This window comes from Mauremys mutica, chromosome 7 (assembly GCF_020497125.1).
Source record: "Mauremys mutica isolate MM-2020 ecotype Southern chromosome 7, ASM2049712v1, whole genome shotgun sequence".
Classification (NCBI taxonomy): Eukaryota; Metazoa; Chordata; order Testudines; family Geoemydidae; genus Mauremys; species Mauremys mutica.
In genome coordinates this window covers 60,415,881-60,437,510 of record NC_059078.1, presented here as the reverse complement: position 1 = coordinate 60,437,510, position 21,630 = coordinate 60,415,881, and the positions used below count along the sequence as shown (strand labels likewise).

The 21,630-nt window shown below is 47.2% G+C and overlaps 1 protein-coding gene across 1 annotated transcript in view; it reads left to right on the top strand.

The window, feature by feature from the left end:
- The window catches only part of ANTXRL (ANTXR like), an 86,167-nt gene that overhangs the window by 15,731 nt on the left and 48,806 nt on the right, over positions 1-21,630 (top strand). Inside the window, exons 3-10 of the mRNA XM_045022539.1 lie at positions 7,619-7,690; positions 8,998-9,069; positions 11,148-11,229; positions 11,337-11,370; positions 13,529-13,608; positions 13,993-14,061; positions 14,243-14,323; positions 14,428-14,488. Coding sequence (XP_044878474.1) covers positions 7,619-7,690; positions 8,998-9,069; positions 11,148-11,229; positions 11,337-11,370; positions 13,529-13,608; positions 13,993-14,061; positions 14,243-14,323; positions 14,428-14,488 — 551 coding nt within the window. The remainder of the gene's footprint in view (positions 1-7,618; positions 7,691-8,997; positions 9,070-11,147; positions 11,230-11,336; positions 11,371-13,528; positions 13,609-13,992; positions 14,062-14,242; positions 14,324-14,427; positions 14,489-21,630) is intronic.

The following is a 21,630-nucleotide window of genomic DNA, read 5'->3' as shown; positions in this document are numbered from 1 at the left end:
AGGACAGGTGGGCCTGACTGTGATAACTGTCACCCCAGCTGTGACAAGGATATAAAAACTACATTGACTTAAAAGGAGTCACTTCTGATTTACTGCGGTGGAAGCAGGAGCAGAATTAGGCCCTGGTTGTCACAGCTCTTCCTTTCCCCACTCTCGGATGCTGATTCACCTCAGCCCCATTGCCCCAGAGAGGCATCAGCAGGAAATTCAGGCAGGCAGCTGCTGCTCGGGGCTCCCGAATGGGACAGGGAGTGCATTCTTTGCTAGGCTGTGGTTTGCTGACTCTTCTTTTTGTGTCTTGTGTAACAGAACAGAGCTCCCAGTATGGGGAGCTCACTCACAGTCCATGGCTTTTGTGGGTTTTGCATTCATTGGGCATGATCCTAATCTGGTCCCGGCCACATCAGCCTGTGATTTCATTGGGATCACTCTGGATTTACACCAGAACCTAACCCAGAATGTCTCCTCCAGCACATCACTGCCCACAGCAGCTGCTTGCTGCCTCATCTTCTGCTCCCCCATGAGCCTCAGCCATGGATGGGATGGATGGGGGTGGGGAGCAAGGCACCCCCTGTGCCCGACACATTGGGTAAAATGTTGCCTCCTGGCTGATAGGCTGCTGCTGCGGGTTTGGGTGAGTCTCCTCCCCTGCCCAGAAAGGCAGCGACATAGGAGCTCTGGTTGCTACTGCTACCAGCTGGGGGGGGGGGCACTGCTGCCTCCCTGGGGATCTCCATGTGCTGCACGTGGGGGAGGGTGGATGCTCTGGGCATGCTGTAGGGGAGGGGGCACACCAAGGAGCCGGCTCTGGGGGCACCATGGGGTGGGGGATGCTGAGAAGCTGTCTGTGGGGGCACCACGGTGTGTGTAGGGAGACCCAAGAGCTGGCTCGGGGAGGGGGGAGGGGAGGCCCAGGAGTTGGCACTGAGGGGTGGGAAGGCCCAACAACTATCTCTGGGGGCACCATCGGGGGAGGCCCAGAAGCCATCTCTGGGGGGAGCTGTGGGGTGGGGTATGCCAAGGAGCCATCTCTGGGGGCGCCATCGGGGGGGAGGCCCAGATGCTGTAGCTGGTGGAGCTGTGGAGGTGGAGAGATGCTGAGGAGCCGGGTCTGGGGGTGTCGTGGGGGAGGGGGCAATGGTGGCCTGGGGAATAGCATTGCCACTGCCAGGCCTTTTTTACTGATATGTCTCCGTGAGCCACAGAGAATATCAACTTACTGGGTTGCCACAGCTCCCTGTGGGGAGGGAGGGGGAGTCAATCAGGCTTGAGGCCTGGCTGTGTGACCACCTCACCTGGGCTGACAGTAGCGTAGCTAGCAGGGTTCAGTGGAAGCAGCCGCTTCCCCTCAGCATGTTTTCAAAAAGCTGCGCCTGCCGGCCGGTGCTGACAGCAACACAGCCGGAGGAGCCATGGGGGGCGGCAGACGCGGCCGGAGGAGCGAGGGGGCCGGCTCCTCGGCTCAGGGCTCGGCAGCCAAGTGCTCCCTGGTCCCCCCCGCCCCTTGCTAATGTGGTGGGTTGGGGGAGGCGAAAGGGCCCCTGTGCCTTTAAGGCCATCTGGCTGGCGAGCCCCGCATGGAGTGCACCGAGCACCGGGAGCAGGCCGGGGACAGGCAGCGGCGCAGGAGGGAAGGTGAGCGGGAGGGGTCTGGTGCCTTGCACTGGGGAGTCCGGGTGAGGGGCTCCCTGGGGCTGGGCCCGCAGGGCAGGGGCGCAGGCCATGTTGTCTGGACGGGAGGGGCCCTGGCGCGGCACCGGAGCCTGGAGTCTGGGGCAGGGGGGACGGGACCCCGCGGGTGGGACCGGGTGGCACAGCCCGGCGGGGGATACCTGCAGAGCGCGCTGGGCAGGAGAGACTCTCCTGGGACCGCGAGGGAACGGGGGGATATCTGCATCCCCGGGAAGCCCGCAGGAGTCCTGAGCCGGTCCGGGGTTAATCTGGGGGGGGGGGGAACGGGAGGAGTAAGGGGGCGTGGCCAGAGGAGGAGCCAAGGGAGGGTGCCTTTTTTATGTTCGCTCCCCCTACACTTAAAACCTGGCTACGCCACTGCTGACACTTGAGTGAACCAGGGACCTTCAGAGCCAAAAGCATCAGTCTGCAGCTTGAGCTGGAGACTCAGGCTGTAACAGACTCTCATCCTCTAGTTCAAGCACAGAGAGGGACCCAGAACACTCTGAGCAGTGATCTACAGGTGCACTGTATGATCCACCACCAGTCCAAATCCCCAGGCCAGAGACTAGCAGGATTTCATGTCTGCTTCATCTCCACATGCCTTCCACTGGGGTCTGTGTGGGGCTCAGGACTGCATTGTTCAGCCCTGCCATCCGTTCTGCACTCTCAGCATGGATTGGCTCCATTGCCAGTGTTCAGGAACCTGACTCTGTCTTGGCTCTCTCCTGGTGGCCTGTCAGAACTGTGTCATTTCACTGATGGTCTGGCGCTTGGACAGACCAGGAGCTCTACCTTTCTATGAGGTGATCGTGGCTCAGACATTGCAGGACAATAATCCAGCCTCCTCAGCGGCAGTTACCCAATGTTCATTTGCTGCTCATTTAACAGACTCTGATCCTGGCCTGAGTGATTTTAAGGAACTGACAAAAACAGCCTAAAGCAACAACATTCCAGTGTAGGTCCTGTCCCGTTGTGCAAATGTCCATTTATACCCAGTGGTGCTGGAACATTTTTAGCAGTGGAGGTGCTGAAATCCAGCCCCCTTTCCCCTCCGAGCTCGGGCTGGGAGCAGGGTTGTGTTTCCAGGAGAGGGGAGATCCGGACAGACATAAGGGGGCCAAGGTTGTGACCAGAGCTGGGGGTGGGCGTGGGGACAGGAGCAGAGCTGGGCAAGGGCCAGCAATTGAGACCCCATGTGTGGGGCCAGGAGCAGAGCCCCGGCCATGGGGCTGGGAGTGGGGCCCCGGGAGTGGAGCCCTGGGAGTTGGAGGCTGGGCACGGGGCCTTGGGAGCGGAGGCCTAGGAGTGGGGGGTGGGGCCAGGGCCAGCGGCCAGGGAGTGGGGCCAGTGGCCGGGACCCGAGCCCTAGGTGCCTGGTTGGGGAGCGGAGTGCAGGGCCAGCTGCCAGGTAGTGGGGCCAGCGGCCAGGGCCGGTGGCTGGGGACTGGAGTCCTGGGTGAAGGGCCAGTAGCAGGGCCCCGGGCGTGGAGCCAGTGGCTAGGGAGTGGGGCATGGGGCCAGCCCCCAGGACCCGAACCAGGGAGTGGAGCTGTGTGCGTGGGTCCAGTGGCCCTGCATAAAACCTGGGGGTGCTGCACACTGTGCACCTCTACTTCCTGTGCCTATGTTTATACCTGCAGTACTCTCATCGATTCATAGATTCCAAGGCCAGAAGGAACCACTGTGATCATCTCATCTGTCCTCCCATATAACACAGGCCATTGAACTGCCCCATTATAATTCCTATAGCAGAGCTTTTAGAAACACATTCAGTCTTGATTTAAAAGTTGTCAGTGATGGAGAATCCAGCACTCTCACTGTTAAAAACATACATCTACTTTGTGGTGCAAAGCATCTTTCAAAAGCCTGCCACCTTCACTATCCTCGGGCATCAGAAGATGGGTTCAGAATGGGTTTTGCTGGCCTCAGACAGACACTTTAGCTAAGACTTGCCTTGCAATTGGTAGACGCTGATAGAAAAACTGATTCTGCAGAACTATGGACCCACATCTAGCAGCTGCTGAGTACCACAGTGATTTCAGCTGGAGTTGAGGGTGCTCAGGTCCTCACAGGAAGCACTCAGCACCTTGCAGAGTGGGGCCTTAGTGCATAGTCTAGCAAATGTTTTACCATTGTAAGCCCTGTTCTTAGTTGTATTAAAACTGTCGTTGATGACAATGGTGCAAGATCAGGCCTTTAGGATACCAAATAAGGATATATACACACACACACATCTGTATAGACTTACAAATGAAAAAGCAAGCCAAAAGACATGGCAAAAACAATGCTATATAGGAAACAAACAGGTTCTTACCTAGCCCAGCCCTTGCAGACCAGCTGTCTGCTCCAGTCGGATTTTGGTGGGTCTGGCATCACCAATGTAGCTCATACTGGGGCATCACACATAGCAAGAGATGACAAGTCTGAACTATGAGGGGCGGAGTGGGGCAGGTCCTTTGATGTTAACTTCGTGCTGAGCACTCCTCTGGCGCTGTTTATTTGGAGGCATCAGGGGTGAAAGTAACTTACAGGACTTACCGGTACTGCCGCAGTCCTGAGGGGGGCGTGGCCTCATCCGGAAGAGGTGTGGCCTCTCAAGATTTAAAGGAGACCCAGGGCCTTTAAATCAACCAGGGGCTCCCAGCTGAAGAGGTGGCTGGGAGCCCCCCAGGGCTCAGGGGCAAATTAAAGGGCCGGGGTTCCGGCTGCCGGGGGGAACCCCGAGCTTTGCGGGGCTGGAACAGGGATTTAAAGGGCACAGAGCTTCTGCCACTGAGGGGAGCCCCGAGCCCTTTAAATCCTGGCCCCAGCCCGGCCGCCAGAGCCGCGGCCGGGATTCAAAGGGTTCTGGGCTGCCCGCAGCCGCAGGGAGCTCTGAGCCCTTTAAATCCCGGCCCCAGCCTGGCCGCCGGACCCGTGGCCGGGATTCAAAGGGCTCTGGGCTGTCTGCAGCCGCGGGGAGCTCTGAGCCCTTTAAATCCTGGCCCCAGCCCAGCCGCTGGAGCTGCGGCTGGGATTCAAAGGGCTCTGGGCTGTCTGCAGCCGCGGGGAGCTCTGAGCCCTTTCAATCCCTGCCGCAGAAGCCAGTGCAGTCCAGCATGGCATACTGGCTCTTGCCGGTACACCGTACCGGACCAGACCAGCTTACTTTCACCTCTGGGAGGCATCCACCAGCTGATTTTCAAGCAGTTGGATTTCCTGACACCTATTTGCAGCCAGCCCAAGCGGTGCTTCCCAGGTGGGAGGGATGGAATAAAGGATGCACTGTATGGAGGATGCCCCTCAGTGGCAAATCACACCTGCTGCCTTTTGAAGCGCCTCCAGCCGAAGGGTGGCAAAGCACAGGGATCTGGCGCAAACCCCTTTCAGAGCATTGCCAATTCCCCGGGAGTGTCAAATATAAGGACTCCAGCCCACGACAGATCTCACTTGCTTTTCAGCATTAATCCCCCCTCCCCCTGCGTGAATCTGATCACAGTCATTTCCGTTCACATGCCCCTAGGTGTGCAAAACTCCAACTGGTGTTACATGCTCATACAAATTCCAGAACTAGGGCCTTCCCTACAGGCAGAGCACATAGCAATGCCTAGCACTAAGATTGCCTTGCTTAAGAATTTCTTTTCTAATCGGCTGTTTTCAGTAGCTGAAAAATTTCTCCAGCTTTCACCTTCCAGGCTGATATTTATAGGTCTGTTCTCCGCCAGGGGGTGAATTTTTTTTTTAAGATTGAGCAAAAACAGTTCAGCTATTTTTGAGTAGGCAGTGGGTGAAAAAGATACATTTTTGGCATGATAAAGAAAATCTGTTGTGATCATTTTTTTCAAATCGCACTAACCCCGCAGCGGTTTGGGGGTAGAAACTTGAAATCCAGCCCGAAATAGTCTCTAAATTGGACATACTAGTAATAGCAGGGATCATACCTCGCTCCTAGATAGCGCTTTTCATTAGCAGCTCTCCAAGCACTTTACAAAGGAAGGCAGAATCATTATACCCTTTGTACAGATGAGGAAACTGAGGCACAGGTAGGTTTGTTCCTTACAAAGACCCATTGGAAATCTTTTTTGGATTTAGCTGAGCTATCATCGCTCAGAGTGGATTTTCAAAGGAGCCTAATGGAGTCAGAAGAACATACATTTTTTAATTCACAGGAAAGGGTTCCTCCACTAGCACCACCCCACTGTTCTGGTGACACTGCACATGCATGTGGGGGGGGGGGGTGAAGTGGAATTTCTCTTTTGGCATGTAGGTCCCATGTGGAATCTGATCTCGAGGGTGCGCCGAGGCAGAGCTCCTAGCTTGGGAGGGCATTCCTTATTGCAACATTTATTTGTATCCCCACTGTCCAACGTGATGCCTGCTGTTTCGTTTACTACATGGCATCAGATTTGTGCAGTGAATGACAGGGCTACATAAGGAGGCCCGTTCTGTCTATCTTAGATAGTTATATGGCCCCATTACCTTGACAATGGATTTGTCTTCACATCACCCCTGTGAGATAGGACCAGTCTATTAGCCCTATTTTACAGAGGGGGTACTGAGGCACAGAGAGACTAAAGACTTGCTCAAGATCACGCAGAAAGCCTGTGGTGGAGTCGGGAATTGAACCCTAAATCCTAGGCATGTACCCTAACCACTGGACCATGCTTCCTCTGTCAATGCCTGCTTTTTCCATGTTCTGGCAGAGCATAATGGCTAAGGTCAATAAGACTGGCACTTAAGGTAGAGAGCAGTTTATCATGTCTTGCTTGGTGGTGGTTATTCTTTAGTTTGGTTACCTCCTTGTATTTCCCCATTGCATAGCAGAAGAATTCACATCGTCTAATAAGCTCCCGCTCTGTGATCTTTCAGCAGATGTTGTTTGTTTATGTAACTTTCTGCCTATGGTTTGCATCTCCTCTGCTTGTGATTCAGTGCCTGGGACATGGAACACACGAATTTGCCCGGTAAAGAGAGTGAATCCAAGTGTGATAGACAGTAGAGTCCAAGGCAGGGATCCTAAACACTCCGATATCTCACCCTTCAGAGACTTTATAATGGTCTGAAAATGTTCATTGCTACAACATAGGGACAAAATACTCCTCTCTAACCCATACAGTGGAAATGTACTTCTTATTTACTTTACAGTAACACCTAGAAGTCCCACTGCACTAGGTGCTGTACATACATTTAGTAAGAGACAGTTTCTGCCCCAAAGAGTTTACAGTCTAAATGGGTGAGACACTGGAGGTGATATTATCCCCATTTTACAGATGGGAAGCTGAAGCACAAAGACTTTTAAGTGACTTGCTCAAGGTCATATAAGAAATCTGGGGTAGATCCAGGAATTGAACTCAGATCTCCTGAGGTTTAGCCCTGTACATTAGCCACAATATTAGCCTTCTCTCCAGATTACTTTGAAAGTCCACTCTACCTAAATGAGCAGGAATCCATGGATATTTTCTCCCATACATGCTGGGAGAGGAGAAAATCGGAGCTGAGATTCTTCAGTGCAGCTCTGAGAGCAGAATTGCACCCTGGGAAAGCAAATCCTTCATTTCATCACAAGTCTTAGCAAAATAAAATAAAAATAAATTGCAGTTTAAAAAAAAAGACAGGAATTTTTACACTGTAAAAATGAATAAAAACAACTGGCAGAACACTCTCTTCATGTGGCTTAAAATACGCTATGTACAGTAAAATAATTACAACCCAATCCTGCTTCCCTTTAAGTGAGTGGGAGTTTGCCGTTGATTTCAATGGGAACATGACTGGGCCCATTGTTAACATTTAGAATGGAATTGTTGTATAAGGGTGGTATTTCAAAGGAGCTTCTGCGAGTTAGTTGCCAAACTCCCATTGATTTGATTCTAACTGCCTCAGAAAATCCCATCCTAAATATTCAGTAGGTTGCAGTCAATTCCACTGCAGGGGGAAATTAACCTAACTGGTTATAATTTGCATTTAGGTCTGGAAGCGTCAGAAACCACTGGACAGAGATCTACTCTTTTGTCGAGAGCCTGGCTGAGAAGTTTATAAGGTAAAGTTTTCACAAGAGGAAACTTCAGTTACAATATACATAGTGACAGGTTTCAGAGTAGCAGCCATGTTAGTCTGTATCCGCAAAAAGAACAGGAGTACTTGTGGCACCTTCGAGACTAACACATTTATTTGCGCATAAGCTTTCGTGGGCTACAGCCCACTTCATCTGATGCATAGACTGGAACACACAAACAGAAGATATTTATACATCCAGAGAACATGAAAAGGTGGAAGTAGCCATACCAACTGTAAGGGGCCAATCAATTGTATGAGCTATCATCAGCAGGAGAAAAAAAACATTTGAAGTGATAATTGAGATGACCCATAGAAGGTGTGAGGATACTTAACGTGGGGGAAACAGATTAAATTAGTGTAATGGCCCAACCATTCCCAGTCTCTGTTCAAATCTAAGTTAATTGTATCTAATTTGCATATTAATTCAAGTTCAGCAGTCTCTCTTTGGAGTCTGTTTTTGAAGTTTTTTTGTTGTAAAATTGCCACCTTCAAGTCTATCACTGAGTGGTTAGAGAGGCTGAAGTGTTCTCCCACTGGTTTTTGAATATTATGATTCCTGATATCAGATTTGTGTCCATTTATTCTTTTACATAGACTGTCCGGTTTGGCCAATGTACATGCAGAGGGGCATTACTGGCACATGATGGCATATATCATGGTAGATATGCAGGTGAATGAGCCCCTGATGGCATGGCCACACCATCATGTGCCATCATGTGCCAGCAATGCCACTCTGCCATGTACATTGGCCAAACCGGACAGTCTCTACGCAAATTTTACAGCAAAAAAAAATTAAAAAACAGACTCCAAAGAGAGACTGCTGAACTTGAATATGCAATATGCAAATTAGATACAATTAACTTAGATTTGAACAGAGACTGGGAATGGTTGGGCCATTACACTAATTTAATCTGTTTCCCCCACGTTAAGTATCCTCACACCTTCTATGGGTCATCTCAATTATCACTTCAAAAGCTTTTTTTCTCCAGCTGATGATAGCTCATCTCAATTGATTGGCCTCTTACAGTTGGTATGGCTACTTCCACTTTTTCATGTTCTCTGTATGTATAAAATATCTTCTGTTTGTGTGTTCCAGTCTATGCATCTGATGAAGTGGGCTGTAGCCCACAAAAGCTTATGCTCAAATAAATGTGTTAGTCTCTAAGGTGCCACAAGTACTCCTGTTCTTTTTGTGAATATACATAGTGTTTCACTTGCTGCTTTCTTAGAGGCTGCCGAATATGCTGAGACAATCTTGTGTATGATGTGGATTTGTTCTGTCTGTTTCAGTCCAATGCTGCGCATGTCCTTCATTGTCTTTTCCTCGCGAGGCACTACGATCATGAAGCTAACAGAAGACAGGTAAATACTTCACCTCCTTCAGCCCAATAGAACTAGGGACTCCTTAACAACTGCAAGAGCTCAGGACTGGCTAACGTTAGTCTTTAGTGTGGATCCGCTCCTGCGCCTATTGGAATCAATTGCGGTGCTTCCATTGGGAGCAGGATCGAAGGCCATATGCAGCCCTTTGGTATCTCATTTGCAGCCTTGTGGCAAGCAGGTAGCTCAGTGTGCTGGTGCTCTATCAAGCTGCATTTCTAAGGCAAGCCTGGTGCTTGCAATCCTGGAGCCAGTTGCCCGCTCTAGGTACACCAGCGCCACCCCACTGATTTCAGAAGGGCAGTTCTGGGGTAAGAGAGAGCGGGCCCTGGCGCTGCATGCAGAAGACACTGTGTGATAAAGTGCTGCAGTGTTCTCCAGGAGCGGTCCAAAGCATTTCAGCAATCAATCCTGCATGGTCCTGGGTATTGTTTTGCAAGAAGTGCTTCCTACTCACACCATCTGCTTCGAACGCCATGCCACTGCAAAGCCAGCCAGAAGACAATTGCATACTGTGCTCCAGTGAGAGAAAGGGGAGAATCTGAGGCTGCAGCAAACCCCCTTTTTCTGCCCCCCTTTGCAACCAAATTCACTCTCCATTGATTGACTTAGGGCTGAACTTTGTCCTCACACAGTCTGTTTCCCTCTCCCCTCTGCTATATCTATCACACTGGCCATCTCTCCTTATGTGTCTGGTGCTGGTAGTGCTGTGTGCCTACGTTAGTCTGAAGCACTTCTTAAAGGGAGGAGAGGGGGATTGGAATAGTGTCTAACCGACATCCAGAGACAGCCTCCCAGATCCTTCTGCATGTTCTGGGTCCTGGCCCTGAAGCCTACTGCAGGGTTTCCATTGACTTCACTGGGCTTCGGATCAGGCCCCAAGTGGGTGTCTAGGGGCCAGAGCTAGCTTGTGTTTACCTTGCTGAGGTGAATTTGCCCTTTGCAAGGTGAAAGGTTGATGCTAACCGTGTGGCGATGTTGGAAACTGGCATTAAAATGTTCCCTGATCTAACCCCCCTGCCGTATGCCATTCCGGGAGTGCCATTTCAGCTCACTTTACACCTTGAAAGGGCAGAATGCACTCCTTGCCCCAGGGACATCCCTCCTCAGAGCCTCAGATTTCACCTCTGTCCCACAAAAACTCACACTGCCTCGCTGTTTATTACTGTGCTGCCCAAATGGCTGGATCACCAAACGAAGGCTGGGGAGAATGTCCCAGGTGTTTATGAATGTTTCTCTGCAGCATCTGACTTTTGGGCTTCCTAGGTCCTTCCTTTGGGGACCTACTGCTTTTATGAGTGGCCTCAAGACAGGCTCAGAGCCCCATTGCGCTAGGCAGCTATGATTCTGATACACAGACAGCTATGATTCTGATACCCTCATGTTGAGTGGCACCTTCCATGAGTGGACTTTGAGTGAACCCTTCATGGAATAAGGTGCTATTCAAGATGAGTGACAGTATCAGAATCTGTCCCAGGATAAGGAACAGTTTGTGCCCACAGATGTTTATTGGGGGAAAGAGGGTTGATCACTTTTCATTGGGCCAGATTAGGAAGCCCACAACATTCGGACGCTATTTTCATACACTTTGGCCTCTTATAGTTATTTTGGGTCAGACCATAACTCAAGATTTAACCAGCCCTGAGGGCTGTCCGAATCATGAGTTTTGGTTTGCACTTTGTAGTGTTTGGGGCCATTGGAATGAAGATTTCAACCCTGAGTGAAGTTTGCCAGAATTTATATCTGTTTTTTCTTTTTAATGTGGTCTGATCCCTAATTACAATATCCCCCCACTGCAACCACGGAACAGGATCATTCAAATGCATTTGCCAGGACATTATATCTTGGCTCCATTTCTATACGCCATTGGGTGCAGGGCAGCTTTCAGCATGTTGGGTTGTAGTGATGCTGTTGGTTACTGACCCTTTGGCTCATGTGTCTGTGGTGGTGCATTGTTCTATTCTGATCAAGTGCTCTCGGGGGCTGCATCTCTTGCTGGGTTTCAGGAATGTTTCAAAGCAGAAAAATGAGATTTTTTTTTTAATTCTTCTCTTTTCAAGGGAAGCCATAAGACGGGGGCTTGAGATTCTTCAGTCTGAAATGCCTGGAGGAGACACATTCATGCATGAAGGATTTAAAAGGGTACACACTATGGAACCTTTTTGCTTTGATTTATACTTCTTAACTTCTGCTTCTCTTGCCCCTGTTGGACCTAAAAAGAGATAATAACTTTTTACTCTTTGTTGCAGGCAAACGAACAGATTTACCATGAAAACTATGGAGGTAGGGACACTTCTCACTGCCATCATTTATTTTCATTGAGAAGCTGGGGAGGATGGGGTTGTCAGCATGACCTGTAATTAACCCGTGGGAGAAAGAAATGTCGGGGGAGGAGCTAGTATTACACTGTCTTTCCATTCCAGTTTGATTAAAGTCCTGCTTTCAAATTCATAGATTCTAAGGCCGGAAGGCACCACTGTGATCTTCTAGTCTTGACTTCCTGCATGACACAGGATTGCACCTGAGCAGTGAGCCTAGTAATTGTTCAGCTGATTGGACGCAGTCTAGAAGTATTGGGCTTTACATGTATCATTCCATTTTGAAGCACCCCATCCTATCTGCCTGATGTATCCCAAACTCTCATTTGACCTTCAGCATTGCTGTGAGTGCGATCTGACACCCATTGCATTCAGTCAGAGATGTCCCATTGATTTCACTGGGCTTGGGATCAGGCTCTCCGTCCTTCTGAACTTAAAAGTAACCTAACATGGGGGTGGGGGAGTATGTTTTTGTCCTTTTTTGATTCTGTGCATAAAGGTGGCCTAACATTTAAAGAATGTATTTTTCCTGCTTGCATTTTACCTTGGCTATATCAGGGATGTCAAGACTTTTCTTCCCTATGTTGCTGGAGGTCTCCTGGGAGGATGCAGAGATATAGGTTAGGGGCTCGCTAGGCTCCTAATTGAATCAGTGGTGGGTTTTAACAAAAGTGCCCTTCTCCCAAGTGTTTCTCTGGTATTTGAGTTAAGCAGGTGTTTAGAAAAACAGAGATCTGAAGAGCCTGCATAAAAATGGCCTCTCCTCTCATTCAGTCAATGAACCTACTAGTTTTCCAGGAAAAAAAAAGTGTCGACACGATAGCTAAAGTAAAATACCATGAAGGAAAAAAAAATGTAAAACATAAAATAACAGCAACGATCTTTCCAACCTTCTTCAACTATTAAAAAAAAAAAAAGCAAGAGAGGTCAAGACCCATTTTTCCCAGCTGCAGGTCACCTTTAAGGCTTCATGTTTGTGCCTATGACATGACATGGCAAGGACTGCACGGCATAAGAAACCTGTCAAAACTCATCAGGCTCTTTAATTTCCAGTAATACTGGAAAGACATTTGAAATGGAAAGAAATTATTTTGAAAAACAACATCCCTGGTCTCCCCCACTGCCCAGAAAGCAAATGCTTGTATTTTAACTGCTGGACTTAAGAAGTGACATCAGATGTGTATAATTGACTGAGCCACAATTTACGTACTAGTTGGGAGTAATTTTGCTAGAGCGCTATATTTGGCTGTATATTGCTCTGCTGTATACTGGGCTACTCGCTGTGGCTAAAACTTGCCTGGAATAAAGCCGGCACAACCCTTAAGGCCTATTTTGAAGATTTAGGTGGGATGTAAGCGGTGCATCAGCCATGTGCTGGATTTCCATGCATGGGTGAATTTTTTCCCTGTGGCCTGTTCCTGCAGTCTTTGCACACCTGGAATCCCCACTGACTTCAGGGAACATTCTTGCACAAGGAATTCAGGAGTTCTCACACAAATCCTGCTCACTATACTCACCTTGTTGGGGAGAATTGCTCCCCTCTGACCTGCAGGAGGAGGCGTTGGGATGGCAGGATGCGTTAGGGAGATCACCCCAGCTTACTCTGTCATGGCGCAGGAATTGGCATCCCCTTCAATGAATGAACCCCCTGAACCCACAGACCCCTGCTGCCTTTCTCTGCAATGGCCACACTTAGAAATGCTTGTCAAGGGGCGATTCCCCCCTCCCTTCTCCCTCTGGCCTCACCCCACCACAAGGTTCACTGCAGGATCCTCAGTGGGATCCAAGCAGGAAAGAGGACTGACATGAGGCAGCAGGCTCCAGGGAGGTCTGTGCATGGATGCTGCTGGAGCAGTACTCTCCTGACTCGCACTGATTCCCTGGTGCTGCTTGTGTGATGAAGACGAGTAGGATTTGGCTCATAACATGCTGTTCTGGGTCAGATCTTCAGCTGGTATAGATTGTCATAACTCCATTGTGGTCATTTTAGATCAGCTGAGCCTTAGAGCTCTGTATTCATTTGTCAGCAAAGAAGGATGCATTGCCTAAGCTTATTTATCCATTGCCAAAGCTTCTGTATCATTCATACCTAACCCCAGCCATTTTCACTCTCGCCCCTGCAGGACTCCGGACAGCTAGTGTGATTATTGCTCTGACAGATGGGGAATTGCAAGAGGTTCAGTTTTATTATGCAGAAAAAGAAGTAAGTCCTCATCGAGTTTACCCAAGTAGCTAAGGGTATGTCTACAGTGCAATTAGACACCCATGGCTGGCCCATACCAGCTGGCCTGGCCTTGTGTTCCCGGGGCTATTTAACTGTGGCATAGACATTTGGGCTCAGGCTGCATCTTCAGCAGTGGGACCCTCCCACCTTGCAGGGTCCTAGAAACTGGGCTCCAGCCTGAGCCTGAACGTCTCCACTGCAATTAAACAGCCCTTCGCCCGAGCCCAAGTCAGCTGGAACGGGCCAGCAGCGGGTTTTTAATTGCAGTGTAGACGTACACTAAGTGGTTCGTGTCAAACTTGTGAGCATCTGCTCTTGGTTCCAGTGTACCTGACTTTGCATGTAATGATGTCTTTCATGTAGGCCGACAGAGCCAGAAGCCTCGGCGCTATCGTTTATTGTGTTGGAGTGAAAGACTTTAATGAAACTCAGGTAATTTTGGGACTTTTTTTTTTGTTCTCCCCACCCATTAACAGCATCAGATGAGGTCATTTACTTAATTACCAGTAAATAAATCCATACCTGTCAGAGCTCTGCCTGTCAGCAAATAGGCTCAGTTTTAGACGCTGCAATTTTGTTTGCCTTGTGCATTTATGGTGGTCTTTCTTTGCAGCTGTCTACAATTGCTGACAGCATTGATCACGTTTTCCCGGTAACGGGCGGCTTTTATGCCCTAAGAGGCACTATTGATTCGGTGAGTGGGATACTACGAAAGCGAGAGAAACGCGCCCTTTCCCACATTTGTTAAGTGGCAAAAGAACACTGATGATCAAAAATCCCATTATCTTCATCTCTTAGATTCTGAAGAAATCCTGTATTGAGATCCTGGCAGCTGAACCATCCAGTGTCTGTGCAGGAGGTGAGCTTATATTGAAATCAAATGATAGAGCAAAGGAGAGTGGAATTACAAAAAATGTCTGATAGCTCCCTACAAAAAGCAGATCCAAAACCCATGGAAGTCAATGGAAAGTCTCCCACTGGGCTTTAGATAAGGCCCAGTGAGTCTGTGCTCAGCTCAAGAAGGAAGCTACCGACGTAGAGAGAGGCTCAGCTTTTCAAAGGCACCAAAGGGAACTGAAAGTAGCAGGAATTGGGGTTGTGTTTTCAAAAGCATCCAAGTGACTTAGGAGGCTAAGTCCCATTTTCCAAAATGACTCATGGCCAGATTTTCAAAGGTGTCTACAGAGAGGCACCTAGGCACAGATCCTCAAAGGGTTTTAGGCTCTTTACTCCCATTGGCATCCCACCTGCATAGGTGCTTTTGAAAACCCCACTAGATGCCTGTTTGTATCTTTAGGCACCTATATAGTTTTGAGGATCTGGTCCTTAGGAACTGAATTCTAAGAGAAAGGCAAAGGGATTTAGGCTTCCGGGTGGTTACGTCATTTTGGGACCTAGATTCCTATATCCCTGAGCCAACTTTGAAAATTTCAGCCATTTATTACAATATTAGGATCTGCTCTTATAGCCCTCATATACATAAGCAATCTGTACTCACGTGATCAATCCTAGTGACTTACATTGGACTACTCAAATGAGTAAAGATAGCTCTGTCTAGGCTTAGAAGCCACACCCATCACTGTGCTAGCTGAGTTGTTTTCAGGCTGCTTGTTCCTGCTAGCCCAGTTCTGGTTGCCTCCCATCCACAGACTGACATAGGCCCAGCCTTGCTTAGCTTGAAAATGAAGCATGAGTAAAGCACAAGCTGATATGATTTTGTATGCGTCAGGGGCTGATATTTACACGAGGAAGGGTTTGCAGAAAGAGGGCATGCTCAAGTGTTACAATCATAAAAAGATTTTGGAAAGTACTTTGCATGAAATTATAGTATCGTGTGGCTTAAATCCTATAGTCGTTACTCAGGAAAAATCTCCCTTGAAATCAGTAGGTGTTACATCTGGCTAAGAACTCCAGAATGTATTAAGCTGGTTACGAAGGTCAAAGGATTGTGAACCATTTTCCAAAATTTTCTTAATTCATTTATTTTTTCAAATTCAAAATTTTTTGACCAGCAGTATAACTGGTCAATTAACATAGGGAGATTTAATGGCAATTTTGTTTACATTTTTCCTGATCTTTTCCCAGCATATTGAAATATTGTCATAATTTCAAAATTCAAAAAATGGTGACCAGCTCTGATAATAATGAAAATAATAATGAAAACACCTCATATCTTGCCTTTTATCTGAAGAATACCAACTGCTGCTTATTTTCTGAACAAAATACCCATGTACTGTACCAATAGATTGCAACCTGTGTCACAATTTTCAGGAAATATTAGCGTGTTTGGCTTTATTCGAAACTGCAAGCAGTCAAAGCAATGATTTTATAAAACGCACATGGATGTTTCAGGTTTAAGGAAAGGTGATCGGAGCTTTACTGAAACAGAAATAATGAACTGCATAGACCAAGATACCTGGTGGTTTGTAAAGTGTTAGCATTTTCCATATTCATAATGAAAGAACTGCTAGTGTATTTGGTAAATGCAAAGTATCCCCAGGGGAGCTGGTGCTAATGACATGCCTTTCGTGTTTAGTATATTGAACATGTAACCCTTCTGGTTTGTGTTAGCAATTCATTTGCTGTGTTTTTGTCTGTTTAGAAGACTATTGCAGCAGAGTAATAATGACACCATAAGCTTGCTGTAAGGTATAATTTACAGCATGGTTATTTAGAGCTTATGCTACTGTCTTCCATTCATTTGCTTATACATTACAAAAATGAGCACATTCAAAATAGCAATGGTGCATGAAAGCTAGACCAAAGATGTAATTTGAGGAAAATCTAGTAAATATTGCAGAGAAGAAAAATTTTTGTTCAGTCTTCATTCCCACATGTGGATTGCTGGAGGATACTGCATTATGTATTTCATTTTAAAACATTCTCTGGCATTTCTACTGTCTTCTGAATATTCCCAAAGGAGAAAAGGCGGAGAAGATATTTGCCACAAGACATTATCCATGAATTATTAAAAATGGAAGCTTACTGATTAAAAAAAAAAGTCCTAGTAGAGCTGGTTAAAGAACAGGGAAACAACTTGGTGAAAAATCACAAAATTTCAAAACTGTTTTCAATTCATAAGGGTTTGAAATGGACCCATTTTTTGTTTTATTTATTCTGCAAATATTTTCAATATAAATGTATGGAAAAGGTTTTCAGCAAGCAAACAAATCTGATAACCAGTTTTTTGTCAAATGAAAAATTTCAGTAACCATTTCAATAACATGCTTTTATACATTTTGATAAAAGTTTTGAAAATTTCATGAAAAATGAAAGATTTTGCAAATTTGATATTTTTTCTTGAATGAGTTCTCTCTCTCTCTTTTTTAAAGCCATATTTCAAGAAAAATTTCTCCCAGCTCTCCTTCCTGGTTTATTAGTTCTAAAACTTTCCCCTTTTTGCTGATGGAAATAGATTAAAAGATGAACTGAAATATATATGTGACTTTCGAGATGAGCAAAACGTTTAATTAGAGCCAAAATGATTTTTTTTTAAACTTTTTGATTTTCCGAACATTTTGAAAAATGTTGTTTTTGAGTCAGCCCGAAACACTTTTTAAAATTGTCAGCAAAACAATCAGTTATTTGCACAGTGCTGGAGAGTCGTTTCACTGAAGTGGGGGGCACTGCTCGTGGTTCTGTATGAGCTCTGTGCCTATTAATAAATATTTGGAGGATCCAAAAACCTTGATAAAGTGGCACATCCTTACTTACATCAGTATCTCTGGTCAACAATATACAGTTGTTATTTAGTTTAAATGCAGTGTAATTTATACAGTTTATTACTTCATCTTTGTTAAAGTCTAACTCATTTATACACACACACACACACACACACACACACAGAGACAGCTGTGTACATATTAATTCCTAACTCTAGATCTTTTGGAAGTTTCCTTAAACCAACAGTGAAGCTTGTTTGCTTTTGGCTCTGAAATATGCACATCCTGGAGCCAGCCATGCATTTTGCATGAAATTCACCAAAGTCGGGGGCGTAGTGGTTAATTGGGGGCTTATTAATAATTCTTAGTGACAATTTTAATCTTTATTCTATAATGCCAGATTCTGTGTTACTAAGTGAATGGGACTTTTGCTTGAATAGGGACCGCAGCAGGTTTTGGCCGGTTCATTATGAATAATAATTACCATTATATGTGTATTTACTATTTAGCAATGATCTCAGCTTCACTTTTGAGTTGCCAGTGGCTTAATAAATTGCTAAGGAAATGACTTCTATGTGGCGTTAGCTGAATTCTGACTAGTTCCAGTCTGGGGGTGGTATGTCTGAGATGGAGCTGGCTGGTACATCCATTTACAAATTGATCTAGCTGGGTTATGACAGCTCTCTGATGCTTAATGCTTTTTGACCCTGCAAATTTATAGTTCCTTATGTGGGGAAACATACTTAGGTCTTTCTGTTCCCACTGATTGAAAGTGACCAAGACATGCAGCCTGTAAACAGGCGATCAGTGTGGAATTGGAGGTGCGGGATCTGCTGTTTGACAGCATCATTGCTTTGATTAGGCTCTCGGTACACAGATGTGATTGAAAGGTTTTGCTGGATGTGGCATCCTACTGGCCCCGTCAACTCTCAGGTGTGGATGCAAGCAGTCAGCTCCTCATCAGAGTCAGAGAAGCGGAGCCGACAGCACAGCCACCGCGCACCAGCTTCAACCCACCATCTCGCTGCCAGCGCTGCCCAGTTATTTCACTGCTGACCTTTTTCCCTTCGCTGTCTTGTCAAAAGCTACAATCTAGAATCTGACAGTAACTAAGAAAGAAAAGGACGCAGCCAGAGCCAGGGCCCAAAATTAAATAGAATTAGCCATTTCAACAGGCCATCAGCCTGAATATATTAATGCTCCATAGCATCTGACGGGGGGACTGCTCAATAGCAACCACACAATCCAGCCTTGGCTGTTTCCATTTCCATGCAAGACTGTTACTGAAACTATATTGTTCCCTTGTGCTCGTGTGGACAGGTTATTATGGGGGCTCTGGGCTGCTTTAGCAAAGATCTGTGCAAAGTTGCAGTGACAGTGAGAGGAAGGGCAGGACAGATAAACTGCCTTGACAAGATTAAACTTCCAGATGAGGCCGTTACTGTGAACATTTTGCAGTTAGAGTCCTCTGTATTCACAGCGATGGTGTTTTTAAAAAAAACCCACTGACATTAATAGTAAATACACCTTTGTGGCTGCTGTATTTGAAAGCCTGTTCCTTCAGAAAAGGAAACAGCGGTTTCATTTTAACGTGTTGCTTTTATGTACGGACAACAAAAATATCATCTTGCCCAGATGGCGAGATCATTTTGGAGTTAGCGGGTGAAGAAACGTCAGAGTGCAAGACTTGGTACGCAAAGATATACATGTACAGCTGCCACTAGAGAATGCCGTGCGCCAAGAGGGGAATGTAACTCACGTTCACATTCACGCTGCTGTCAGTTACTTTGGTGTCAAGGAGAAGGTTCTGATTCTGATCAAGAATAACTGCAATGAAGTAAATTGGTTTACATCAGTGTAAACTGGTGCACAATATGAATTAGGCTGGGAGTAACTCGATTATCATCACTGGAGTTACCCCAGTATAAACCTGCAGTAACAGATAGAGCAGACTGAGGGCCAAATTCAACTAATTTATTTTAAGGAGCATTGGTTGCTGATGCGAATGATGACATAATAAATAGGCCCAGTTCTGTGCGTTCAACTCCTTGATTCAAACCATCCTTCTGCAGTAAAGCACCAAAGCACATGCTTAACTTTAGACATGTGCTTGAGCCCCATTGTCTGAAGCACCGGTTTAAACTTCAGCATGTATTTACGGGGGAGGTTTTCCAATGTGCCAAAGGGATTTAGGTGCATCCATCTCATTGGACTTCTGCATCTAAATCCTGTAGACACTCTGGAAATCCTCTCTCTAAGTGCTTTGCTGAGTGGGATGGGTTTAAGCACATGCTTAAATTGGGGCCAATTTTCAAAGGTGCCTAAGTGACTTAGGGGCCTGTCCCGTTGACTTTGAATGGGATTTGGGCTCCTAAGACACTTAGATACCTTTGAAAACTTTGCCTTGAATGACTTTGCTGGGAGCAGAAAGTGAGTAACTGATGGTAGAATATGGGCTACTGCAGGTATTTCCCGTGTGCAGCTCTGCTTTTGCGGATGGGCTGTTCATTACAGGAGCGCCTTTTTCTCTCCAAAATCTCTTCCAGCTCTTCACATTCCCCTAAATCTTGCATTGTCTCTGTAGAACACCAGAGCAGAAAACTAGTGTCCTCTCCTAGCATGCAGTTTTAGATCACGGAGTTCTGATCTACACAATTCCTAGCAGTCACCTGAGCCACTGCCTTTGCAGATCCAGCTGGAACCTGGAAGTAAGCACAGGATACCATATATGTCCATAACGAAGCGTCTCTTTGGGCCTTAACCTTTTGGTTGCAGGGCTAACTTGCTGCCCTAGCTGAGGACCATTTGCATCTGTAGTTCTTAAGAACTTTGAACGATACTACATTTGAAATATATTTTATATGAGACACCGGAGCCCCATTGCCACATTCAGGGGTGGCTCTATGTATTTTGCCGCCCCAAGCACAGCAGTCAGGTGGCTTTTGGCGGCACGCCTGTGGGAGATCCGCTGGTAAAGCGGATTCGATGGCATGCCTGCAGGAGGTCCGCCGGTCCTGCGCCTTCAGTGTACCCGCCGCTGCCACGGGACTGACGGACCTCCTGCAGGCATGCCACTGAAGGCAGCCTGACTGTCGCCCTCACGGCGACCGGCAGGTCGCCCCCTGCAGCTTGCCGCCCTAGGCACGCGCTTGCTGTGCTGGTGCCTGGAGCCGCCCCTGGACATGTTGCAAAGCCTTAACTGAGGACAAGAAGGCCTGATCCTGCTCTTGTTTGCGCTGGGGTCACTTCATTAACTTCAGAGGCGTCACTCTTGATTTACTCCAGGGCAAGTGAGAGCAGAATCAGGATGAGGCCCTGTGAGTCTGGGCTGAATAAGGAGAATGGCTTGGAGCATGTGCGCTGGTTTGCAGTTGCTGACATAAATGTCCTGAGGAAATTGTTTAATCCATTATTAAATGTGTCAAACAAAGATATCTTGGGCCTGATTCTGATCTCACTCAGACTGGTGTAAATCAAGTACAACTCCACTGAAGTCAGTCAGCCTGATTCGCATCTCATTTACACTGTTCTGCCCCAGGGTGACTATTGGGTCCCATGGATTTAGCCCTGATTTATGCCAGTGTCACAGGAGAATCAGGCCCACTGATGTCAATTGAATTCTACCCTAGAGGCTATGGAGCACCCAGTGCCTGGCAGGCAGATTCCATCCTCACCCCCCACCGTGACACCCCCTGGGCCATGCTTGGCTATCGTGGCATGGTACTGCTGCCCCCAAGGAGTGTACCTGAGAGGGAGATGAGCTCATGATGGGTTGGGGATTGGAGCTCCTGGGTCAGACTTCACCTCTGTTCGGTGCGTAGGAGTGAAGGGCAAACCATGGTGTCGCAATGGGATTGGTTGGAGACTCGAGGGAACTGTCTCATCCATGTCTGTTTGGCTGTGGTTGTATCCGATCCATAGCCCCTGCGCATTGTGTCCTCCCTGTCACAACTGATGGCTCCTCAGATCTCCAGCCATTGCAATTCCAGCAGGAGCATAGACTAGTAAAAGCGTAATTCCTGTCTCATCCAGGTTGATGCCCATGCCAACCTGCTACACGGGCAGGGGAGTATAGTGTGGCATTGGGGCCTTTCGCTTTTTTGTTCTATGGATGAGGAGTATTTGCCATATTGGGTCTTAGCACTGGGCTTCTGCCTCTAGCAATGACCTGTGCCGGATGTGTCACAGGAAACCCAAAATCACCCATTTGCAACCACTGGGGAAGAACCTCAGCTATGGTAAACCAGCATCACTCCAATTAAGTCAGTGGAGGAATGCTGATTTACACTAGCTGAGGCTGTGGCTCTGAAAGAAATTATAGCAAACTGGTACATTTTTT